This window comes from Myotis davidii, unplaced genomic scaffold, assembly GCF_000327345.1.
Source record: "Myotis davidii unplaced genomic scaffold, ASM32734v1 scaffold876, whole genome shotgun sequence".
Taxonomy (NCBI): Eukaryota; Metazoa; Chordata; class Mammalia; order Chiroptera; family Vespertilionidae; genus Myotis; species Myotis davidii.
In genome coordinates this window covers 31,859-44,722 of record NW_006287953.1, presented here as the reverse complement: position 1 = coordinate 44,722, position 12,864 = coordinate 31,859, and the positions used below count along the sequence as shown (strand labels likewise).

General features: G+C 36.5%; 1 protein-coding gene across 17 annotated transcripts in view; it reads right to left on the bottom strand.

The window, feature by feature from the left end:
- The window catches only part of LOC102766902 (transcription factor SOX-6), a 140,076-nt gene that overhangs the window by 111,807 nt on the left and 15,405 nt on the right, over positions 1-12,864 (bottom strand). For 8 of the 17 annotated variants that reach the window (XR_001513205.1, XM_015561399.1, XM_015561401.1 and 5 more), the window contains exons 1-2: positions 10,550-10,633; positions 4,700-4,823 (exon numbers count right to left, since the gene is read on the bottom strand). Coding sequence is in view for 16 of the 17 variants with exons in the window: in XM_015561399.1 (XP_015416885.1) it covers positions 4,700-4,823; positions 10,550-10,609 (184 nt within the window). In the remaining variant the exon portion in view is untranslated. The other 9 variants (XM_015561408.1, XM_015561402.1, XM_015561407.1 and 6 more) reach the window with 7 other exon arrangements.

Here is a 12,864-nt window from a genome sequence, read left to right as displayed (position 1 = left end):
AGAGAGAATCACTGATTGGCTGCCTCCTGCATGCCCCACACTGGGGATCAAGCCTGCAACCCAGGCATGTGCCCTGACCAGGGAATTGAACCACAAACTCCTGGTTCATAGGTCGACACAACCACTGAGCCATGCTTTCCAGGCTATCTGCATTGTTTTTGATACCTTCAAAGAAGCTAAGAATCAAGAATCAATCTTAATTTCTTTACCTATTTCTTAGATGCATTCACTCCTCTGACCAATATATAAAAATTCATGGAATTTGTCACAATAGCAATTAAATAAGTGAGGGTCGATGAACTGATATAAATCCACCCCCATTGCAAAAAATGAAATTATAATACCACTCAGTTTATGCCTTAATATTAGCTCACCAATGATATAAGCTCTATATATGAAGGAGGAACAGTTAAAATGATCTCCATGAAAACAGGTTAGTTTACATGGATGAACATATTTTCTTCTTGGACTGCAACATTTTAATTTACAAATTAGAACACTAATATGAAGAAACTAAGATGCTTTAATTTCAAGTAGTAGATTTAATCAAGTATTCCAGCAACAGTGGTTACACACCTATGTTTTAATTCTGGAAGCGGTAGAAATCCCATCTCTATAAGATGTCATTTGGCTAACCCCATACATATAAATCACATTTTTTTCCTACAGAAAAAGCAAACACCAGATTTTTCTTAATGTCATCCACACTTAGACCATGTCCACAAGAGCATAAAATATCAAATCAGAGAACCAGTCTGAATTCTATCTCTGCTAATTCCTAAATGGGAGTGCTTAGAAAAGTTAATCAATGTGTTTGAACATCTTTTTTCTCAAGGAGCATCTTTTATTTTATTTTTTTTAAAATCTTTATTGTTGAAAGTATTATATCTGACCCCCTTTTACCCCCATTGACCTCTTCTAGCCTTCCTGCCCCTGCCCCAGGCCTTCACTACCATATTGTCTGTGTCCATGGGTTATGAATACTAGTATATGAATACAAGTTCTTTGGTTGTTTGACTTTTGTTTTCTTTTAACAAAATAGAAATAATGCTACTTTTAAAATTTTTATGAAAATTAAATTAGAATATACATTATACTTATATAATTATTTTATATAAATGCTTATTTCATTTATTTACTAGCACATAAAATTTATTATTTATGTTTATAGACAAATAAATGGTGCTCAATAAATGCTAAATGAAACAAAGGAATTAAAAAGAAGCATTAGATAACAAGTGTACACCAACAAAAATTAGAAAATCTAGAAGAAACAGACAAATTCTTGAAAGATACAAATTACCTAAATGGATTCAAGAAAAAATAAAAAATACCAACAGAACTATAACAGGTAAAGAGATTGAATCAGTAATCAAAACCTCCCAACAAAGGAAAGTCTTGGATCAGATGGCTTCACCAGTAAATTTTATTGAATATTCAAGAAAAATTAACACTAATCTTTCCCAAAGTCTTCAACAAGAGAGAGAGAGAGAGAGAGAGAGAGAGAGAGAGAGAGAGAGAAAGAAAATGCTTCCTAACTATTCAGTAATGAGACCAACATTACCTTGATACCAAATCCAGATAAAGACATCACAGGAAAACAAAAACACAAAAAACAGACCAATATCCTTTATGAATATAGATACAAAGTTCCTCAACAAAATATTAGCATATTGAATCCAACAACATATTAAAAATATTATTCACTATGACTAGGTAATATTTATCCCAAGAATGCAAGAGTGATTCAACATCTAAAAGACTCAGTGTAATACATCATATTTATAGAACAAAGGGGGAAAACCCCCACTTGATCATCTCAATTGATGCATTTGACAAAATCTAATAACTGTTCATGATAGGAAAAATAGTCTCAGAAAAGTAGGAATACAGGGAAAGTTCATCAACATGCACAATTCCTGTGGGCAACACTCCTCAGTAAGCCAGCGAGGTGGGAGAGCTTGCTTGCTTCTCACTGTGCACAGGAACCCTGCAATGCCCAGAGTGATGGGCAAACTATCTGAAGGGGAAGTCCCAGAGCCCTAAATATGTTAGTTTTTAGGCTGTGCTAATATGGGTTCAGAAACAGACAATTTCCACTGTGAATATCACCCCAAGGAGGGCCTGGCTGTCTAGCAATCAAGACGATTATTCAATCAGCTGGCAGCATAAGCTCTCTGGAATTGTTTTAGGTTATGGGAAGGTAGAAAAGGAGAAAAAAGAGAGTCCTTTATTTTGTAATTTGTGAAGAACAAGGTAGCATTTGCTCAGCCTCTTGCTTAGAGGATCAAAATATAAAGTTATGTGATCAATGCACAGCTTTTATATGTGACAAAGTTCCTCTCTTCTAAAAATTTAGTCATTGTCTCATGTGTATTTCAAGTAAAATTACCATAGCTCAGTTTATAGCAAAAAAGTTTTCTTACTCCAGACTCTGGTCCAAATTCAGACTCTGGTCCAGAATTCTCCTCCCCAAATTCAGGTGAATGACAAGAACACTGTATAGGTTAAGTCTCCTGAATATGTAATTTCTCTACTAATAGTGTAAGAACATATAACTTTAATTCTTTTTAAGTATAATTTTTATATACAGTAAAGCCTAGATTAGCCAACAAATTAAAGAATATAGAGTTCTGCTTAATTAATTTCTCTGACATAACTTAGGAGTCACCACAAAATACTTTTATCACCAGCCTTGCCTGGGATTAAAAACTGTCCTAATGTCCAAATCTACTGTCCTGCCTTAACCAAAAGGTTTTAGCCAAAATAATCAAATACAACTTTGCTTCCCCAGAACACTACACTGTGCTGCACATATGCGGTTCGAGGGAGGTAACTCACACCTGTACAATATTGTCCAAATCTCTATATTCTTCTTAGTTACATATTATAACCTCATTGATGCTATATGAGAAGAGTTTTAAAAAATGGTCCAACTTCATTGACTATATAACAATATCTGTCCTCATGAAAAATGTCATCACTATTTTAACAAAATTAGGCAACATGTTAACTATGTTGATATGTATGTCTAGTAGAAAGTAAGGCTCATACCTGATTTTGAAGTGTGGAGAATTTCAAATTTAAAAACACTGAAATGAAATAGAGAGTTCCACATATAGTTCATTTAAAAGGATTCTAAGATTGGTAGAGAGATGACAAACTCAGATTCAGGATAAACCAGTAAATTTAGTTTACACCAACATTCCAAAGATACTCAAGATGAAGAAACAGTTCAGAAATACTTACAGAGAACAGATAAGGACTGAAACACTGCACTGACAGAAGCATATTCTCTGACAAAATATACTCTTGTCCTTAATATGAATCTCAACTTCATAGGGTATATAACTTGTTCTGAAAATTCTGCTCTAGAAAAACCAATGTTTAGCAATCTGAATACCACAACTGTCTTTCACTCAGGTGCCCAGAAACCTTTAATACTAAGGATTGCCATTTTTTTATCTGAAGAATTTTCGAAGTCAGTCCTTAAATAAGCCAATCCCTTAACATCTCTATTCTTTAAATCCTTTGAGTTTTGACGCACATCTTACCGTTCCCTACAAGGAAGAGTGTACTCGACTAAGAGCAAAAGAGTAATCAATAGCAACAAACAGTTAAAATAAGTATCAAAATTCACCAGGTTTGTTTTTATGCTACTTAGTAAACTTTCTTACCAAGCATTTTAGTAGAGTGATTTATATTTTATTAGTGCTTTAAACATATTAAAATACCTTTGTTCACTTTGTAAACCCCAAACACAAAGAAACTGCTGCACTCAGATTTGTTACACACAGATTTGGTGGGTAATATAAGCAGGTTAATATGTTAAAAAGAACTTGACACAGAAATTATTAATGAGTAGAACAAGGTCACTACTTCTGAGCTGAGGTCACTTACAAAGAATGCACAAATGAAATTAAGGTTGACTTTTATTTACTTGACTATCTTCTTACATTGGATTCCTTTGGCAACATATCTTTAAACATTTAAAGCCCTGTTTACAAGGAGGCTCTGAAAGAACCTTCAAACCATTCTGTGTCCCTAATTGAATTCCCTAGGAGTCCAGTAAACTCAGAGGAATAAAGAAAAATCATAACATTTGCTAAATCATCTCAAAACATATTTCACTGCAAGGTTATGTGACCTGTTTTTTGAGGTTCCAAGATGAATGAGAAAATACTACTGAATGTTTCATTATTTAGACTAACATCAGAAAGAATTTTAGCTATTCATGGTAAGTTAGTTAAATCAATCCAGTTTTAATTTTTCTTCCAAGAGAAATCAGACAACAACTAATAACAACATTTTATACTGTACGTGACCACTCGGCCAGGATATAAAAGCTCTTGGGGAGGAAAGCATTGGTAACCAAAGACAATTATTCACAGTAAAGGTATGAGACAGAGCTAATAAAAAATGTGGAATCACCCCCAAGGAAAGTAGCATTTTATCTATGAACAACAACAACAACAAAATCAAGTGGAAGAAGAGAAAGTAAAAGTTTTTAGCAACCAATTAGTTTATTAACATGTCACCTTCCCAATTAACTTCCCAGTTCTAATTTTACTTTTAAATAAGCTTTCATGATCTTTGTACTCATAGTTCTTTCATGTGCTCCTGTGTTTGTTGTGACTACTAAGCAAAAACATGTGGATTTTAGCATTTCCAAAAGAATGTTAAATTCCTCTCTACTTACCTGGTTTGTATGTTATTCCAGGGGGGAAGAGGAATCCCTGTTGGGCAGCAGCAGCTGCTGCCAGGGTCCGCTGGTCATGTGGAAAAATTGGGATCATGAGCGGAGGCATGTGACCCTGAACCTGCTAAACAGAAGAGAGCCTATGATCAGACAGAGAGCAAATGTACGCCAAGAAGTATTTGTTTTTCACTCCTGGTGGCGTGTGGGTACCCAAACAGCCACCCACCTCCAACCTCATTCCAAATATGCTCCCTCAGAAAACTTGGGCCACATTCCACAAGTCCCTTCTCTTAGATTCCATTAGCACAGCAAGAACATCACCTCATTGTGAATTTGCTTCCACTAAATTGTAGTTACTGGTTTTCTTTTATCTCAACTTTATTTATCCTTTATTTTCTTTCCTTTTTTAAAACAAAGAAATACGTTGCTTCTTACATTGTACAATGTTTAAAGGTTTTACCCTTACACCAGCTTTGCATTCTGTGCTTTATTTTAAAAATAGTATTTAGTATCCTTGGGCAGAAAATAATGTCTAATTGTTATGTATTCCAAAAGCTGTGTCTCCCCAGTTAGGTATCTTATTTCAAAGCCTCACTGCATTATGTTAAACATATAGCTCTTCAGATTTAAGGCTACTACATCTTGGCTCCCAATTAAACTAATATTCTTTGCCATACACACCTCGATGTAACATATAAATTGCTTGTCTGGCTAAGCAGTTTTACAGCTTTATGCACTACCATGTAGCTCAGTAATTATGGAGTTGTATTCAGAGAGCATTTCATAATAAATCCTACTACATCAAATTTCATTTGACCTCAATAAATGTATCAAAGAGCACAAAAATGCAAAATAGAAAATCTTCACTCTCTATATCAGTATTTGTGTTCCATATAAAGAAAGTGAGAGCTATGACAGAATCATGCCTGTGGAAATCACACTTTAATTTCCCAGCTCCCTCCTTTCCTCCAGACATGCTGCCCCGGTTCTCGAGAGCATCACAGGAAGGTTTTGTCCTGGCTTTCCGGGCCTGATTCTATAAGTTGAACTACGAGACTTTTGTTATATAAAGATCAAAACTAGGGTGTATTAACAGAAATGACCTTTTATTCAAACGGGGTTTTTGTCCTCCTTACTAGCATAACAAGGCTACATTAATGTCTATTTAAGATATAAACCGTCACCACTAATTCTACCGGCCCCAAACCTTTCCCCTGTTTAAATTCCTAAATCTTCTTTTCAGGCAGAAATCCACACACTGGCTGGTGACCCTGTTTAAATAGCACTAACTTGCCTTGTCCTGTCCTTGTTCCCTCCACAGCCAGGGACATGGTGCAAAATGCTTCTGTGTGGGTCTAAGGGGTTTCATTTACCAACAGTTTTTCTCTAGGGAAAGCCCTATGATGTGGGTTAATAAAGGGCAAGCAAAAAATAAACACTTTACAGTATTTTTCTGAATTCATTTCTCAGGAAAATCAACTTATAATAAAAAGGTCTTTGTGCAATTACTACCTTGCCAGTGGGGCGTGAAAGAAACTAGCTTTAGGCAGCTATTTCTCCCATTTTAGCTGAGGTAAGCCCAAGTTTTGTACGTTAGAGTACAAACTTAGCCTGCTTAAATTGGAGCTGATCCCCTAGTGCCCAGGTCTTGCCTTTAACCCTGAAGAAAAACACTAAGTTTGCTTCCAACCCCAGCTGATGTGACCTGATGCAAATCTGAGATGTCAACATTGAGGGCACTGTTATACGTCAGAAAATAAAACATGGTATTCTTTGTGGGTGACTATTGTTCAGTGCAAGAGTATATAGAAGGAAATCATTTCACCTACTCCTAGAAATATGGTCCCCTCATGTACCCAGCACATAGCACAGATGCTTCACACTCTAAAGAAGGGGAGCAAGAAAGTGAGAAGTCTAGGTATCATATTTATTTAATCTTTCCTTTTGTCATTTAACAGACACTTATTACATTTTATTAATTAATTTATTTGTTTGTTTGTTTAATTTATATCCTTACCCAAGGATATGCTTCCACTGAGAGAGAGAGAGAGAGAGAGAGAGAGAGAGATAGGTGATAAAAAAAAAACAAACCCAAATGATTGCCTCCCGTACACACCCCACCAGGGAATGAACCCACAACTTAGGCATGTGGCTTGACTAGGAATCAAACCAGCAACTTTGGTGCATGAGACAATGCTCCAACCAATGAGCCACCTTAATAGCCATGGCTATTAACTTATTATTATGTGTGCTGGATCTTGAAAAGTAGCTGGAAAAAAATGGAGGACATTTAGCTTGGAATAGAAAAGATACGCTATATTCAAATGTTTGAAGGAATGATATATGGAAGATGAACCAGATTAAATCTGAGCAGTTACAATGGGAAGAACTATGTTCAAAAGAAAGAGATTTTAGGGAAGTTTAATGCAAAGAATTTTCTAATAATGAGTAATCCAACAATCACTGATGAAAGAGAGTGTGTGTGCCATTTACCTAGAGGTGGTCAAGTAAAGGTTGTACACCTACATGTGAGAAATTCTTGAAAGGACATATGAAACTGAAACCCTAATTAGATAATGACCTATACACCCTTTGCAACCTGATAATTCTATGGTTGTTTAAAAGTCAACATTAGGAAGATAATGTGATCTAGTCATTCTTTCATCCATTCAACACAATTTATTCACTATCTACTCTTCCTACAAAGGCTTTACTGCCAAACAATCCGAGCTTACATCTATACACTGCCCTTCTGTTGGCTGTGTGATCTTGAACACTCATTTAACCTTCCTGAGTCTATTCTGTCACGTAAAAAGCAAAGTTAGTGATACTACCTTACATGATTATTGTGAGGATTAATAGAAAAAGAAAGTAATGCTTGTGGCACATAATAGGCACTTGGTAAGCGTTAGGTCTTTGCTCTCTTTTTTATATAGTTTGAATATTCAGTTCTAGAAAAATTATCAACTTACTGATAAAAGAAGAAACAGTGGATCTTATGCATAATTCTAATTCAAAAAAGAAAACATGAGCCAACTAAATAATTCAGTTTGGCAGGCCAAGGCTTGTCATGTTCTCGGCAGATACCACACCTCACAGAGCATTATCCCATCCCAAGTATCTAGAAACCCGTGAAAAAGAAGAGGTGGGATTACTGGGATCATTTGAAGATGTAATTATTCATTAAGCAGCATCTTAGGAGGAAAACATAATTTTATTTTCACGGTGTCCAAGCTCTTCAGATCATAAGGGATCAATGCCAATTAAGCATCAGACCTTAATTCTTGAATCTTGGTGCCTGAAGATATTTCCTTTGTAACTAGCTATGTACATGAGAAAACTAAGTAAACTATCTAGGGTCCTTTTTAATGCCAAGGAGCTATAGGGGTTTCATATTAACATAAGCTGTAATAGTTTAAGGAAGTTCCTTTCTGTCCATCACTCTCTACAAGGTAGGAAATGTTAGATTTTCAGTGCTATTAGCTCAGAGGCAGTTTCAATAAAACGAGGGTCAAAGTAAATAAAGAGGGGAACAGAAGGCACAGGGAGAACAATAATAGTAGACTGAGGTGGAACAGAGTTTAGAGTTGATCTCACCTAGTAGTTCTCCAAGTACGGTCCCTAACTAGCAGCATCAGCCATACCTGAGAATTTTAAAAAAGCAAATTATGGGGCTCCACCCCAGACCTATGAATCAGAAACTCTGGGGTTGGATCCAACTATCTAAAATGTAGACTAAAATAATTCAGAGCAGTGATGCTCAAATTTTAGTGTGCATCAGAATCTGGAGGGCTTGCTAAAACACAGATTGCTCACCCCACCCTCAAAGTCTCTGTATCAGTAGATTTTTTTTATATATTTTTTTAATTGATTTTTTTACAGGGAGGAAGGGAGAGAGATAGAGAGTTAGAAACATCAATGAGAGAGAAACATCGATCAGCTGCCTCCTGCACATCTCCTACTGGGGATGTGGCCGCAACCGAGGTACATGCCCTTGACCGTGTATCAGTAGATTTGAGGTAGGGGCCTAAGAGTGTATTTTTCTAACAAATCCCCATGTGAAGTGAGGCTGGTGCTGCTGGTCCAGGGACTACTCTTTGAAAATCACTAATCTAAGTCAAACCCACATGGAACCAGGTGACTAGAGAGGATAAAAGATACAAGCCTGGGTTTACATTGGACAACCAAGCTGGATCTAGGGTCCAGAACTGCTAATTATCCCGTCCAGGGCTTTTTCCATTGCATCACATGGACTTCAGTGATAGAAAACAGGGGAAACCACATGTGTACACATTTTCGGTAGGAAAAATCTAGAGCCCTGCAACTAAAAACAATTGTATGTTCAGAGGTGTATTGTTGGAGTATGGCTATTATATTTATTTAGTTTCAGTTTCTTTCAAATTCTCTCTTGTTTTGCGCCCAGGACAATTTGATCATAAATCTACTGTAACTAATTCCAATAATTTATTATAATACATTCATTAGCAATGACCATTTAGCTCCAAATGATAAAATTTTCCTTAACTTGTTTTAAGTAAAACAATGATATGAAAATTCAAAGTGCCCTTTACTAAACACAAGCCAAAATATCCAAGGGCCAATTAGAATCTAGGCTGAGAAATGATAGAAAGCTCATTTCTAGCTCTATTTACAGAAGTAACGGTAGTGGTAATGATAATCACAGCAGCTAGTCCTTTCCAGTGTTTCCTATATGTCCAGCAAAGAGAAAGTGATTTACATGCTCTATCTCATTTAATCTTCAAAATTCTATGGTGTGTTTACTGTTATTATTCTCATTCACTTAATGAGGAAGACAAAACTGTGAGAGTTTAAGTAACTTTGGTCAATTAAAAAATGGTCGAGCCAGGATTCAAGTCGCAGGTAAAACCAGCTCAAAGTCTATATTTTTAAGTCCCATTTAAAGTCATTTCTTACTAAACCAACCTAACTGAGATAAGGAATATAATTCTTTGTGATAACAATTATTTGACTGGAAGTTTTATAAACATAATTGTAATTTGTACAAAATTGTAATAAATAATACACAGAAATCCAATGTACTCTTCACCCATTTTTTTCCAATAGTAGCATCTTGAAAAACTATAGTACAATATCACAACTAGGGTATTGACCTTGATATAATCCAACAATCTTATCCAGATTTCCCCAGTGTGATACTATTTTAAAGGAATCATCTGTCTTAAAAATTAGTAAGGGTAATGGAGGTCTATGAATACTTCCAACCACTATCTGTTATAGAAAACTCACCAGTACAACTCACCGGTGCAAAGTCATGTGTTGCATAACAACAATTATAATAGAGCGGGAAAATTCCTAACAGCCCAGTGACACCGTAGTCATTGTAATGTCTACAGAAACAAATTATTCACATGCTTGTTTTGATGCTGGTGTAAACAAACCTACTGAGCTGGCAGGTGTATAAAAGTATAGCACTTATAACTACAGTAGTAGGCTATACCATCTAGGTTTGTGTAACTACACTTTATAATGTTTGCATAACACACAAGTCACCAAACAATGCATATATCAGAAGGTGACCCTGTCTTAGAGGTTCATGGTTGTAATATAAGTAATAAGTATAAATTAAAGCAATAATTTCCCCCTTTCATAGCTGTCCATTCATTGTACTTACTAGAATATTATTGCTTGAAGGTGGGGAATAGAAAACAAGGGCAAGTTAGTGGGGAGAGAAAAGAGGGCTTGGTGGCTACACAAAAACACATAAGCACCTGGAGTACTTTCCTCCTATGGAAGCTGAATTAAGTTCACTGGCTGAGTGTTAGTGCTTAAGGCAGATAAAGACTTCTGAAGATACAGAAAAGCCCCCACCTTGCTCTGAAGAATGTAAGCTTGCCTTTCCTTTTCCTTCCCACCATCATATTTTCCCATCTGGTGACATGCCAGGAAAGGCACTCACACTGGAAACTGCAACCTCCAAAAATAGTTTACTAAAGAATAAAAAAATAATAGAATTCCCCTTGCTACATCAAAGAATGACCAGTCTCCACATGTATTTTCCAAGATGTTATCAAAAATTCAAAATAGCATCCTTTTTGCTTGAAAGGGTATCTTTCCCTTAGCACAAATTCACAGATACTTGGTAATTATCCTTTGATAAAGGAGTAAAACAGATTTTGTTAAGACAAAGAGTGAAACTTGATGTGGACAAAAATATATCTGAGTATGAAACTGCATTATTTTTATTGCTCTGGAAGTCAGCAATAACTGGCTGGATATGTCACGTGAATGACTAATGAGAAACTGGGAACCCATCGTAGGTGAAGCTCAGTCAGTGCATCATGGAAGGAACACAGTGCACGCCCCAAATCACAACTGTCCATTAATTCTAACCTTCCACAGTCCCTCACCAAAGCAGCTCCCTTTTGGAAAGGAAGGAGACACATTCTTGATCAAATAGGGTACATGCCAGGGGATTTTAATTGCCTGGGTGTTCCTCATGTCGTTCAGACAAGGCGGACAGCGGCAGATGCACGTGAAACACTTAGGTTCTGTCTCTTCCTGTTTCTAAAACAGAATTGTTGCATCAACACTCATCCCCTTTGTTTTCTCTGTGCTAAGTTGTTGATGATGCCATTTTTTGCCATCTGCCCCAGAGCTTCATTAAAGATACATGAATGGGCTAACTGGCCTGATATCTTGTGAGGAACAGGTGCTATTGTTTGTCCCTGAAGACTTGCACTAAAGATATGACTCAGAATACTTGAGAAAGAGCATCTGCAGCAGTCAGTCAGAGAGCGACTTGGCAGAGACCTGGCTACGTGCTAATATGCAAACACACTCGGGGGGACTCGTTTTCTCTTTCATAAAGATCACCTAACTTTTTTAGTGATGGGAAACAAGAATTTGTGTTGAAAATCATAAGAATATTAATGTCTATTAGTGAGTGAAAGCCAGTGAGCAAAGATCTTTTTCATGCTTTATTTCTAGAATATCATTCCTCATGGGATTTCATTGGAGCAAGCTGTTTTAATTTGTTGGAAGAAGTGTATCCAATGTTTATAAATCATGACAGAAGGAGGGAAAGACAGAGATAGAAAATAGGGAGTGAGAAAGAGTGGTCAGAGAGGAAGAAGCAGAGAATACAGACAGAAAAGGTGGGAAGGAAAGGGAATTATTTAAAGGCCATATTCTTTATTGCAAAGAAGGCTGAGTCATTTGTGTAAAGTGTTACCACTGTAAAAGCCTCAGTGTCTACAGTGAAAGAAATAAAGGCCCCAGAAAGCTTACAATAACAGCCTTCAAGGTCAGGAAGGTGTCTTCTGACTGTCTAAAAGTGCATACTCAGCTCCTCTGTAGAGTCAGGAAGGAAAAGGTCTCATTTGATAGGATAAATAGTGCCTTAACTATAAACACTTTTAATTTTAAACTTTTTGTTGTTGTTAAAATCTGTCTAATATGTTGAGACTCTTCTTTGGCCTGCCTTAGAAAGCATAATGCAGTTGGTCAACACATTGAACTTCTCGTGGTTGACCTGTTTGAAGTACACAAAGGAACCTTATATTATATACGTCCTACCCTAGTATTCACTAATTGTTTCAATCCATTAATCATCTCACTCCAGGTAAAGTGAGTGTCTTGAGTGGCCTGTGCCATTTCTATTTCCTCCCTGCTCTTATCATCGGGCTAAAAACATACTAGGCATTTTGCTTCAATTGATCCATCTGAGAACCACCTAGGGCCTAAGCACAGGTTTTCTAAGCACTAATTTCCATAGGTTAGTATTGTTAATGCAGCTGCAAAAGATGCAAAACTGTAGCTGCTCTCATTTCAGAAGAAAATAAAATAAAGAATGACTTAAATACATCTGATATCACCTTGTTTGTTTTTCATTTGTCTTATTTAGCAAACCTCTGGCTGCTGCAGCTAATGGAGGAGATCAAATCCCTGCTTCCTAGAGAATCTAGTTAGCTCTAACAGGAGGAAAATCAAACCGAAATTTCATCAGGAACAATTCTAGGACACAGCTTTTTAAAAATATTTGAGAAGACAGAGTCCCATCTTCTCAGATGTTTCCCACCAGCATCCAATCCAATAAATATACCTTGTACAAATAATGTAATTGCACCTAGATGAGGGTCCTGCTTTGTGTGATTTTGTTTGTTCATAGCAGGATTCTCTCTCTC